We start from the raw sequence: 12,228 nt of genomic DNA on the forward strand, positions 1-12,228 counted from the left end.
CCGGTCGTGACAGGGGCACACCCAGCCAACCCCGCTGCCGCTGCTGACCCCACTGCCAACCCCGCTGCCCACCCCGCTGCCCACCCAGCCCGCAGCCCTCCTGGGCCAGGCAGGAAGGCGAGTACCGTTAAACCTGTCGATGGCCTCCTGGCGCAGGCCGCCCGTGATGCCCCCGTCGATCCGCTCATACTTGTAGCCTTCGTACTCCAGGAAATCCTCCAGCAAGTCCAGCATCTTCGTCATCTGCAGACAAGGCAGCCCTGGCACGAGCAGCTCTGCACAGCCCAGTTCCCCCCTGTCCCCCCAGGACCTGTCCTGCCCCAGCCAGGACCCTGCCTGCAGCCCAGAGGCCAAGGTGACGGCAGCACCAAGGGCAAAGCTCGGCCAACAGGCAACTGCCAGAGGAGCAACACTTGTGCCTCATCTTCTACAGGCAGCTTTGCCAGCACGAGGGAGTGGTGTCTGCATGGCCTCCCCAAAGGGCAGCACTGTTACTGCCATCTCCTCCTCATCCACAGATAAAAGAGGTTTTAAACATCACAGGCGCTCCCTCGGGAGAGCTGGGACACAGTCCATCCATCATGACTGCCACAGCTGCCACCCTGTCTGGGGGATAAGCTGTCACCAGCTCTTCCACCCATCTCTATCTGTTCCTAGCACAAAATTATGGCCTCCCCAAAGGGCAGCACTGTTACTGCCATCTCCTCCTCATCCACAGATAAAAGAGGTTTTAAACATCACAGGCGCTCCCTCGGGAGAGCTGGGACACAGTCCATCCATCATGACTGCCACAGCTGCCACCCTGTCTGGGGGATAAGCTGTCACCAGCTCTTCCACCCATCTCTATCTGTTCCTAGCACAAAATTCTCATACAGAACAGAAAAAATCCTTTAAAAGTGTATTTATTATTAGTCCTTCCCTAGGCTCACCTGGGAGAAGATCAGAACTCTGTGACCCCCATCTCGTAACTTCTTCAGCATCTTTTGGAGCAGCATCAGTTTGCCAGAAGATTTGACCAAAGAATTCCCATCGTAGGATCCATTGGGCAGAACGGGGGCCTCCTGTGAAGGCATCCTGGTTAGCTTCTTCAGGGGCAACACTGGTTAAACCCACAGAGAAATTCACATGCATTTCAAAGACAAAACCCTCTTATGAAACTACTCACATGAAAACCCAAACCATTAACCTAAGATCATGGAAACTGCCCCACCGACAGCTTACACAGAATATTCTGAGAAACATCTTCACAGTGCAAACACAGGGGACCCACCACGGCCGCCACAGGGAAGAGGTACGGGTGATTACAGCACTTCTTCAGGTCCATCATGATGTTCAGCAGTGAGACCTGGTTCCCACCACCTTTCGAATTCAGGGCTTCGAAATTCCTCGTCAGTATGAACTTGTAGTATTTCCTGCAGGAACGGGGATGGGACAGACACCCTTGTTAATTCGGTGAGGTGTGGGACTGGGATAAACAGGACAGCCCTGAATTAAACCCCACTTGCATCACTGGAGCTTCAAAAGGGACATTTGGATGTTTTAAAAAGTGACACTTTAGCTCCCTGAGCCCAGGGCCGGGTTTATTCGGTTGCTCTCTGGACACCCCAGCCCCTGTAAGCAGGACAGACACAGGGGCACAGCAGCCAGGAACACCCCCCACTGCAGGGTGTAAGCCAAGCCTTGCCCCTCCGTGCCTGGAAGAAGGGACGTGCCCTTCCCTGCAAGTCCCCCAATCTCAGCAGAAGGTGCTGCTGAAGCTGAGCAAGTCAGCCCAAAACAAATGGAGCTGAGCAAGCACCCCCTGGGGCAGCAGTGATGCTCCAGACCGATGCCAGGCAAGCTGGCAGCACAGGCTGGTGCCCCAGTGCCGAGAGCAGGAGAAGGGGGTTCAGCCCCAGTGTTTTCTCTGTGCCCCCAGAACCAGCAGAGCCACGCTGACAGCCTGGCACACACCACACGCTTCCCGCTGAGCAGCCAGGACTGCACCCAGCCCAGTTTAACCAGGCTGAGCACACTCCCTGCTGGGACACAAAGCGCTCCAGCTCTCCCCGCAGCAGTGCTGAGGACAGCGGGGTGTCTCTGACCAGCTGAACCCCACTGACACCCCGCTGTGCTGCAGATGAGGTGGGGGGAAGGAAGGCAGACACCCCACGGGAGCTGCGCTGGAATTACTCACTTCTGCATCTGGCTCAGCTCCACTCTCACGATCAGCTCCGTCTTGGCCGGCATGTTCTTGAACACATCTGCCTTGAGCCGCCGCAGCATGTGGGGACCCAGCAGATCATGGAGCTTTTTGATCTGGTCCTCCTTGGAGATGTCTGCAAACTCCTCCAGGAACCCCTCCAGGTTACTGTGAAAGCAGCCAGAACCACACGGTGCTGAGAGATAACAGGACACGTGAGAGCAAAGATATCTGCTTCTTTATGACTGAGAAACAAGGGCAGAGCTCCATGGTGTACAGTGAGGTAACGCTCCCGTGCCTGTATCTGAGCAGAGCAAAAGCCAGACCGAGGAGCTGCACGGATGGCTGGGGGGAAATTCACACTACATGCACTAATACGAGGTCTGAACAAGCTCCCCAAAGTACCTCTGTCTCCTCAGGGAGAGGGAAGAGAGGGCAGGTTTCAGCTGCTCACTCACAAATCTGACCCACAGCAAGGCAAGAGCTGCCCCACAGGACCCACAGAGAGAGCAGTGCTCCACGGGACCTTTGGATGTGGAGTTACATAAAACGCACGTGGAGCTGCTCTGACAAACCACGGGGGCGAAGCGCTTTGCCATCTGCCTGCCGGCACAGATCAGTGACACGGGGACAGCAGTAACTGGGACCAGGCACTCCCACACAGCCAGGAGCCTGGGGGAAACTGGAAGAGCTCTGCTGAGCCACCCCACCGGGCAGCGAGACCAGGTCCTGGCTGCTCCCCGTTCAGAGGGGAACGAGCACGACTTACTTAAACCTCTCGGGAGTCAGGAAATTGAGCAAGTGGAAGAGCTCTTCCAAGTTGTTCTGGAGAGGAGTCCCAGTGAGCAGCAGCTTGTAATCGATCTTGTAGCTATTTAATACTCTAAAGAACTGGGAAAAGAAATGAGGTGAGGTGAAAAGAGCTCAGTGAGCCAATTAGTCAGCTGGGGATTCTGCAGACGGCGCACACGGGGACTCAGCGGTGACCTCTCCCCCCCGCGGGGCACACACAGCCAGACCACAGCTGGCATGTCCTGCTCCGAGCCATCCTCATCCCAGCAATCCTGAGTGTCCCAGGGTCACACTGCCTGCCTCCCCCCACACCAGGGACTGCGGGAAGGTCCCCGGGGACAGAGGCTGCATCTAGCCACAGGTAAGGGGACAGGAAGGAGAGGGATCGATTCCCTTCCACAACAGCCCATCCAAGGACTACCAGGCTGCCACCTCTTCCACTGCTGAAGGATTTTTAATGCCAGAGGATGTTAAAGAGAACAACCCCACTGAAATGTGGAGCTTGTGTGAGGTGAGGACACCTTTCATCTCCCAAGGAGGAACATGAGGAGCCGCAGACCACCAGTGCTGGGGTTTCCTATCTCTGTGGCACCAGCCACACCACAAAAATCACTCACAAACATCTGCTACCTACTTTGGACTGGTTGTTCTTCAGCCTGTGAGCTTCATCCACCACCAGACAGGCCCACTCTATGGAGCCCAGCACTGCCTGGTCAATAGTGATCAGTTCATAGGAGGTGAGCAGGACATGGAACTTGATCTGGGCTTCTTTCTGGAGGAGCAGAGGGAGAGAAAAGCCTGGCTAAGAGAGCAGGGAAGGGGACAGCCTCCACCTTTGCTGCTGCTGTACATGAGCCAAGGAGAAAGGGAGGGGCTGCCTGCACTGCCCTGCACAGCGCCAGCAGCAGGGCTGAGGCACGAGTCATGCCAGCAGAAAATCTGTACCCAGCTGAACGTTAGAACCAAGCAGGGGACTACAGAAAGAGAAAAGGTCTGGCAGAAATCTTTAAAGCTCATCACCAGTCTCCTGCAATTGTAAACAGTGCTTCCCTCTTTGGAAAACACCTGGGGAAGGACCTCTCCAACCTCCCTCTCCAGGTCAAATCCTGCTCTCTCCCCTTCTTGCTGATGGTTAAAGTACAGACTCAGCTCCCACCTTCATCCGGAAAACCTTCTTTCCGCTTCGGATGGCGTTGTCTTCAAAAGAAAACTCATTCTCCCTGATGACAGACCGGCTTTCTTTGTCCCCCGTGTAGGTCACGACGTAGAAGTCGGGTGCCCACATCTCAAACTCACGCTCCCAGTTGATGATGGTGGAGAGGGGGGCGCTGACCAGATACGGCCCTTTCGAGTGGCCCTGCTCGGGGAGATAAAGTCCAAGTTGTTCTCCCTGCACCAAGCAGCTCTCAGCCACCTCGGGGACTGCTGGGTGCTCCACTCACCTCCTTGTACAGGGAATACAAGAACACAATAGTCTGCACAGTCTTCCCCAGCCCCATCTCATCAGCCAGGATTGTATCTGTCCCTTGGGCCCAAGAAAATCTCAGCCAGTTCAGCCCCTCCAGCTGGTAAGGATGGAGCGTGCCTCCCGTGGCGTCGATGTACCACGGCTGCTTGTCAAACTTCACCGTCGGCTGAGAAGAGAGAGACACGATGCAAAGCAGTGAGGACCAACTCCCCTTCTTTTTCTGCAGCCAGAATCTTTCCCTCCTCAGCCTTGTGACACCAAACAGCCCCCACAGAGATGCAGATGTGGTCCCCAGCGCAGCCCAACCCTCAGGTTCCACACCTGAGCGAAGCCCCTCGAGGCTTTGAATTAAAAAAAAACAATCAGGAAAGAACTAGAGGAGAAAAATGTAACAGGATGGGGTGGCCAGACAGACATCCCTCGCTCCAGGCTCACACACCGTTGAGCTGCCCCCACCATTCCTACTCACATCCACGAGAGGTGTTTCTGGAGGCTTTTCCAGCTTCTCCTCTTTCAGCTTTTTCCCTTTCTTGTTCAGCTTCTTCAGAGGGCGCGTGTCCTCCCCCAGCATCAGCTCCCTGCAACAGCCAGGGCACATCAGGAGAAGGCAGGTGGGCATTCCTCTCCCAGTCCCCAAGCTGAGGGACAGAAATGCCTCTCAAACTCCACTGCCTCTCCCCCAACAGCAGCTTTTCTGGCCCAGTTACCACAGGCACTCAGAGAGTGTTAAATTTTCCCCTTCCAACAGTTCATGTGACATCACCCAAAATGAAGAACAGCAATCTCTGATATCAGAGTGCTGGGACCCTGCTGCAGCAGCCTGGCTGCCGTCCCACTGCCCAGCTGGCTCGTACCTGTGGTTCCAGTAGAGGTGTTTGAGGTTTTCATAGTAGGGGATGTCTATCTCATCGATCTCCCAGGTGCACTGGTCGTAGGGCAGGTCTTTCCACTTGATCAGGTAATGGATGTCTCCCTTTTTATCAAAGCTGTAACACAAGGTATGAAAAGCCTGTCAGTGAAATGACACTTGGCCAACCCCTGGGAAGCAGCTACCCCATAACCTGCTTCCACAGAACTGGATGCTTCATCCTCTGCTTTTACCTACAGACCACAACAGCCAGGCAGAGGCAGAAAAACATACAGAAAATATCTACACTTTCTGCCAGAAATGCCTATTGATCTGCTGCGTGTGTTGGATCATTGTCCCATCACAGGTGTCACAGGACAACCACTAAGCTTTAAAGGCTGCTCTCCCATTCCCCTAAACCACCTCATTTTCCTGTTTCACCAGGACTGGATGAACACCAGCACCCGCTCTCCTCCTCCTGCACCACTGGCTGCTCTGGGAAGTTTTGCTTACACTGAAAAATGAATAAACACACCACCGAGCCTGATTAGATGCCTTTGGGGAAAAAACCCTTGACTTATTAGCAGACAATGTAAAGCTCACGTGAAAATTACCCAGGCAGCTTTACTCATTTGCCACCAAGCTGCCTTCACGCCGAGATGCCGTTTGAAATGTGAAAACTCAACCAAAAGGTGTCTCTAGCTGCTCAATGTAAAAAAACCCACCTGCACAGCATGTCATAGGCAGGAAATCTCTTTTCACAAACACCAAGGCTCCGTAAGGGAGTCACCACGCGCCCTCCCACGGCCCGCTGACGTGCCGCCCCGCACGCAGCCCCTCACCTGTGGTTCAGGATGCGGTGGATCATCATCCACTCGGGTTTGATGCCGTAGCGGTAGAACCGCTCCTCCATCTTGGCGTACTGAGGGTCTTTGTTCTTCCGCTTCTCCCTCTGGCTGTCCTCATCCCCAGAGCCGTAGTCAAAGGCTGGTGGCTCATCCATGTCGTTCTTCCGCTGGTAGTTGCGGTACATGACGGTGTGGTAGAGCTCCAGCTGCGGGAGGACAGAGCCACGCTCAGCCCACGGGGGCCGGGGCAGCGGCACGACGATGAGGAGGAGAACACCACGCTGGCTCACCTGCAGCTCCTTGACCCAGGAGCAGTGCCAGTAGGACAGCCCTGCCCACTTCACGAAGAACTCGCGCTCCGGGATCCCCTCCAGCACCTTGGGTGGGGGCAGAGCCAGATCCGTGTCTGTGGTGGGCAGCACGGCGGGGAGCGGGGCGGCCGGCGGCTCCTTCCAGGCCCAGTGCAGGATGCGTTGGACTTTGCCCTTCAAGGGAGGGCACTGGGGACAAAAAGCAAACAGGCAAGAGCAGAGTGTTTAAGGTGAGTCCCTGTCAGGGGCCGTGGGGAGAAGGGCAGACAGGGACTTGCAGTGCCAAGCAGATGGCAGCTGTCCTGGCACAGCAGGGAGAGCACAGCCAGGGCTCCGGGGAGCACACCAGCACAGCCTGCGCCGAAACCGCGGCCAAGGGAAAGCCCAGGGCAGAAAGACCATGGGGAGCCAAGCACGGTGACCTGGGTGACACAAAGTGTCCCAGACCCTGCCCCCATCCATCTCAGCAAAGTGCTGCCCAGGTCCCAGGCAGAGCCACTCGCTCGTGATTTGTGACAGGGCACAGAGAGGAGGGGGTGAGGGGCTGCGGGCTGGGCAGAGGTTGGCCAGCGCAGGCACGTCCAAGAAGCGCCCGTGACACTGCTGCATCCCCCACAGGGACGTGTCTTGTCACCAGGCAAGAAAGGTCCCTCTACAGCGGCCATGCAGCAAATGGGGCTTGACATCCCACCTAAAAACTGGGAGGGAAGCTGCCCACCAGCAATCCCCACCACGGGGAGACCACGAGGTGGCAGAGCCGTCCAGAGCCCTTGGGGGCACACGACTGGCAGTGATGCTCCTTGCTGCATCCCCCACAGGGACGTGTCTTGTCACCAGGCAAGAAAGGCCCCTCTACAGCGGCCATGCAGCAAATGGGGCTTGACATCCCACCTAAAAACTGGGAGGGAAGCTGCCCACCAGCAATCCCCACCACGGGGAGACCACGAGGTGGCAGAGCCGTCCAGAGCCCTTGGGGGCACACGACTGGCAGTGATGCTCCTCCAGGGAGGGGGTCTGTGGCAGAGGGCAGGACCCCAGCCCCACGGCAGAGCCTGGGGAGAGGGTGTGAGGGGCGGTGGTGGCCGGCAGACCCGCTGACGGGGCGAGGAATGCTGGTAACACTCACTGTACAGCGAGGGCAGAGCCATTCACCGTTTGGTATTTCGGGCAGCGGCGGGTTCAGGCAGTGCAGGTGGTAGGAGGACGGGCAGGTGTCACAGCACAGCAGCTCCCCTCCATCCTTACAGACCCGGCAGAACTCCATGTGGTCGTCCTCTTCCTCCTCACCGCCTTCCTCTTCCTCCTCCTCCTCCTCCTTTGGCTCCCACTGGATGCCCTCCTTCTCCTGGGGAGGCACAGCCAGCATAACGCTGAGGGTTTCCACTGCCACCCACCTGCACCCACGAGGCCCCAACCCCACTCACGCAGTGGGGGCAGCTCCACTTCCCCTCGGGGGCCTTCTCCAGCTCGGGGTCCAGGCAGACGAGGTGGTAGGCGCGGGGGCAGGTGTCACACAGGATGATCTCCCCTCCCTGCTGGCACACCTCGCAGTAGTCCTGGTGGTCTGTCTCATACCCATCTCCTTCTTCAACTGCAAGCAAGGGACAGGCATGGAGTCAGAGGGACAGCAGAGCTGCCAGCTCTCCTGGGAGGGAACGGGACACTTGCTCCTCTACGATACAGTTAAGGAGATAAGGAAAGTGTTTCACCTCAGACCCCTCCTGTTACGTCCCCCTACCTCTCTGTCCCTCAGCACCACAGTTCATCTTTGCACACAGCATCATCTCACCTCTGTCTCTCTTTCTCTCTCCACACTGTATCATCCTTTGGTTCCTTCAGGCTCTCAATGGAGAATGCCAGAACCTGGAGAGGTTGCAAGGGAGGCCAGTCAGAGAAACCTCCCCAGGTACCAGCACCACCAACTGCAAACGCACCATGCAAGGGTGACGGGGCCGAGGAGGAGGAGGAGGGCTCCTCTCCTGGGACTACTCTGCTCTTCCTGGCTGCTCACTGGCAGGAGCTCTCTCAACTTGGCACAGAGGGGAAGAGGAAGGGAGGGACAAGGCCTTGCAAGCATTGCAAGGGCTCGTCTCAATTCCCAGCTCTGCCACAAACTCCCAGCGTGTTCCACCAACCTTCTGCTCCTTCAGCACACAGCAGGAGCTGCCCAGCTCCGGCACGAGGGCCCTGGTACGGCAACAACCCGGGAGGAGCAGCGATGCCCTTCACACACAGACATGGAGCCAGCCAGCCAGCCCTGCCAGCATCACATCCTAACTGTCCCCCAGCCCAGACACCGCCCTGCCAGGTCTTGGAAGCTAAAACCCATCGGCAAAGCTAAGGAGCCAAAGGATGAGCCTGGATCTGAAGCATCTCATCCCCAACACAAGGCAGAAAGGCAGCGCATGTCCTGCAACGGCACGGGAGGCAGAGACAGCGTGGGAAGCCAGGCAGGGCCAGCAGCACCAGCCCCAGCAGTGCCCCCCGGCACTCAGAACCGGAGCAGGGCCTGGGACAGCTCGAACCACGGGGGCCACTCTCCACAGCAGCACAGGGACGGAGGTGCCACCGTGCAGGATCCACCCGCAGCCTCCCACGAGGGAAGGGATGAAGGAATACACACTCAAACGTGGCCACACAACCACTGGGAGACCCCAACAGATGCTTTCCACCACGGTTCACGTGCCTCCCTCTTCCTATATCGCTACCACAGACCTACACCCTGCCCTGCCGACTGCACACCTCACACAGACAGTCCCTGGTCTCGAGGCTTTCCCAACCGCCGCCTGTCCTGCTCCCCTGGGAGCTTGCCACAAGCCAAGTCTCTCCAGGGGCTGCTCCTCAGAAAATCACTTCTCTGGAAGCCCCACAAGTTCTGGAATCTGGCTGCTAGAGGACAAATCCTGGCAGGATCACACGTGCAGGCGGAGTGCCAGCTGCCCACGCTGCCCGTGGCACAGCCCAGTGCCCAAGGCACAGGCAGGGCCCTGGGGTGGGCAGGGGCCTCGGTTGCCCTGGGTGGCTGAGGCTGCCAGCAGGCAGTGAGACGGGGCAGGCTGTTCTGTGCGCCACAGCACCACAACCACCGCTCTCCCAGAGCAACTCCAAGCAGTGACACAGAGCTGGCTTGGGGACTGACGAGCCCCAGGCAGTGGCTGGTGGCTGGAGAGAGGCGTGGAGGGAAGGCTGACTGCGGATCCATGGGAAAGCCCTGTCACCAGCAGCTCCACTGCCACTGGCACCATGGGGACCAGTCAGTGACCCGCAGCAGGATCCACTCGCCACCTCCCTGCAGGCACGAGCCCTCCAGCAGCAGAGCCTGGACACCACGAGAGCCCCTCGTGCTCCACACACACCGACAAGCACAAGCACGTCCTCTCCCACCCAGCCAGCACCAGACACGGTCTGGAGCTGCCAAGGCCAGGAAGCACCATGTGAAGAGGGCAATCCAAACAGAACAGGGAGAGAGCACAAAGGATGGCCTACTCCTCTTTTTCTTTCTCCTCCTCTTCCCTCTCTTCCCCAGGCCAGCCGAGCACTCGGAGCGCACTGAGGAGCTGTTGATGCTGGCACTGTCGAAGTCGGATTCCTCCCGTTCCTCCTCTTCGCTCTGCAGAGGGGAAAATCAAAGCACACACAGTCCCAGCACTGGCATCCCAGTGCTCCCTCCCAGAGAACACCGCTCTGACACGGAATAAACCCCCAAAGACCCACTAAACCCAGCTGGGATCATCGACCAGTGGCTGAGCCCCTCGGGTCACCCTCCCTTCCACAGGGACAGACTGGCCAGAGCAGCAGGGATGGCAGCACGGTGAGTGTGGGGTTCAGAGCAGCGTGTCCCAAGGCATTAGGACACAGGGAAATCTCTCTCAGATCCATGTCCCAGTCCCCAGCACAGATCTGAAGGCAATTACCTTGCCCTGCTCAGCACAGTCACCAAGCTCATCTCAGAGCCCATTTAAAATACATCAATCAACATGTCAAGTCCCTGCTCGGCCTCCCTGATGAGAGGTGGGCTCTGGGTTTGCCCTGCAGCCTGCTCTCCCCGCCAGCACATGGCCAGGAACATCAGGGAAGGCTCAGCATCTCTCAGGCATCATCCAGCTGCTTGTGCCAGCGTTACCCCGGGTGCAGACACCCAAAACAGAGACACACTGGGAGATGACCCCCTACTCCCACCCCTCTGCAGCCAAGGGCCCCCTTCCCCACTGCTTGGCAGAGCTTTACTCCCTCTCTCTCTGTCTCTCCACCCGTTCCAGCTCGTGGCAGCCCGTTGGTGTGCGTGCACGTAGGCGTTCACGCTTGACCTTCCTTATAACGTGAGAGGAGTTCAACAGGCCCAGCGTTCAAACATAACAACACGTGGGAATTCTTATTCTGGAGACTCAGGCATGCAAATCCCTGATTTGCACACTCTTAATCAGCTTAGTGCTCCAGCTGCAGCAGCAAGCCCAGGCTCCCTGTAACCCCCAGAGAAGCGGATGCACAGATCCCGAGTGCACCCGGGGACAGGGTGAATTGTCCGTGATGTGGGGCTGAAAAAACTCACACTGCTCCTCTCGCTTCAGCCTCTGCTGCCCAAAGGAATTCACAAACAGGTTAATGCCCTGTGAACTAGAGCTACAGAGTCAGGGAGCTCCAACGAGGGAGAAATAATGGCATTTGGATCAATAATATTATCAAGATCTCCATGAGAGGTGCTGCTCCTCCCTGGAATTGTTCAAGGCCAGGCTGGATGAGGCTTTGAGCATCCCTGATCAATAGTTATTTAAGAGATTTATTCTTTAAAATGTGCCTGATACTCGTGTGCTGACAAGAGCACAGCACACAAGCTGCAGTAGAACCCAGTAGCCACGCTCTTACTGGGAAGCTCTGGTACCCCTGGGCTATGCTGGGGGATGACAGATGCCTGGAGCAGGCTATGATAAGGTAATTAAAGCATTCAGGAATTCTCTTTGACTACGGTTCAGCTGGAGTGTGAGCCCTGCAGAATTCCTTTGCAAATGGAATCTGAAACGATGGCATCACCAACCTCATTGCTGAAAGGAACCGTGGTGAGAGGATTTTAACAGAAATGGTGCCCAGACACGATGTCTTTACACACCCCAGCCTGGACACAGCTCTCTGGGTGTGCTGGTCAGACTGGTACCTCACAGAGGGGCATGAACAAGGCTGTGACACCCACACACAAGGGAGGCTTCTGGGGGGGTTTGTCCCCTGCACCCCACACCAAGGCCCCGGGCAGAAAGAGGCAGCACACACTTACAGAGGAGCCCTTTTTCCTTTTGCTGGGGATTCCTCCAAACCGGAATTTCAAGCCTGCCATTTTTTTCCCCTTCCCCTTTTTCTTCCCATCTTTGGAGCCCTTGATTTTCTTCCGCACTCCTGGACCTGGAGAAACAGAAGATTGTTTAGTACTCTACAAACAGCTGTCCCCCAGATCACCCCTCACCCCAACCCCAGGGAAGCTGAGAGAGCACTGGGGACCACGGCAGCAGCGAGCACCATCCCCAGAGCAGCCACAGAGTCCTTTGGGGCAAAAGGCTGCAACAAGCCCAGACCCAGCGCCTGCGAAGAATCAGGGGAGGGAGGCATCTGCCCCGGGATCCAGGAGAGGGACTGCAGCCCAGGGACCAGGGAGTGGAACAGCAGCTTCCTGAGGAGGCTCAAACAAAGGGAGATCCCTCCCTTCCCACTACTGCCCAGCTGAACAGTTCTGGAGCCCACATCACAAGAGAGACCTGGAGCAGCTAGAACAAGTCCAGAGAAGGGCCACCAGG

General features: G+C 57.1%; 1 protein-coding gene across 1 annotated transcript in view; it reads right to left on the bottom strand.

Annotated features, from left to right (window-relative positions):
• CHD5 (chromodomain helicase DNA binding protein 5) overlaps window positions 1-12,228 on the bottom strand; it is a gene marked incomplete at both ends in the record, with an annotated part of 21,928 nt that overhangs the window by 7,717 nt on the left and 1,983 nt on the right. The window contains 16 exons of the mRNA XM_010166449.2: window positions 126-243; window positions 930-1,061; window positions 1,271-1,412; window positions 2,177-2,350; window positions 2,952-3,073; window positions 3,609-3,746; window positions 4,131-4,331; window positions 4,417-4,608; window positions 4,912-5,020; window positions 5,297-5,428; window positions 6,132-6,343; window positions 6,428-6,637; window positions 7,575-7,793; window positions 7,873-8,039; window positions 9,935-10,058; window positions 11,715-11,839. Coding sequence (XP_010164751.2) covers window positions 126-243; window positions 930-1,061; window positions 1,271-1,412; window positions 2,177-2,350; window positions 2,952-3,073; window positions 3,609-3,746; window positions 4,131-4,331; window positions 4,417-4,608; window positions 4,912-5,020; window positions 5,297-5,428; window positions 6,132-6,343; window positions 6,428-6,637; window positions 7,575-7,793; window positions 7,873-8,039; window positions 9,935-10,058; window positions 11,715-11,839 — 2,517 coding nt within the window. The remainder of the gene's footprint in view (window positions 1-125; window positions 244-929; window positions 1,062-1,270; window positions 1,413-2,176; window positions 2,351-2,951; window positions 3,074-3,608; window positions 3,747-4,130; window positions 4,332-4,416; window positions 4,609-4,911; window positions 5,021-5,296; window positions 5,429-6,131; window positions 6,344-6,427; window positions 6,638-7,574; window positions 7,794-7,872; window positions 8,040-9,934; window positions 10,059-11,714; window positions 11,840-12,228) is intronic.

The sequence above is a fragment of the Antrostomus carolinensis genome, unplaced genomic scaffold, assembly GCF_000700745.2.
Source record: "Antrostomus carolinensis isolate BGI_N321 unplaced genomic scaffold, ASM70074v2 scaffold25884, whole genome shotgun sequence".
In the NCBI taxonomy this organism is placed as follows: Eukaryota; Metazoa; Chordata; class Aves; order Caprimulgiformes; family Caprimulgidae; genus Antrostomus; species Antrostomus carolinensis.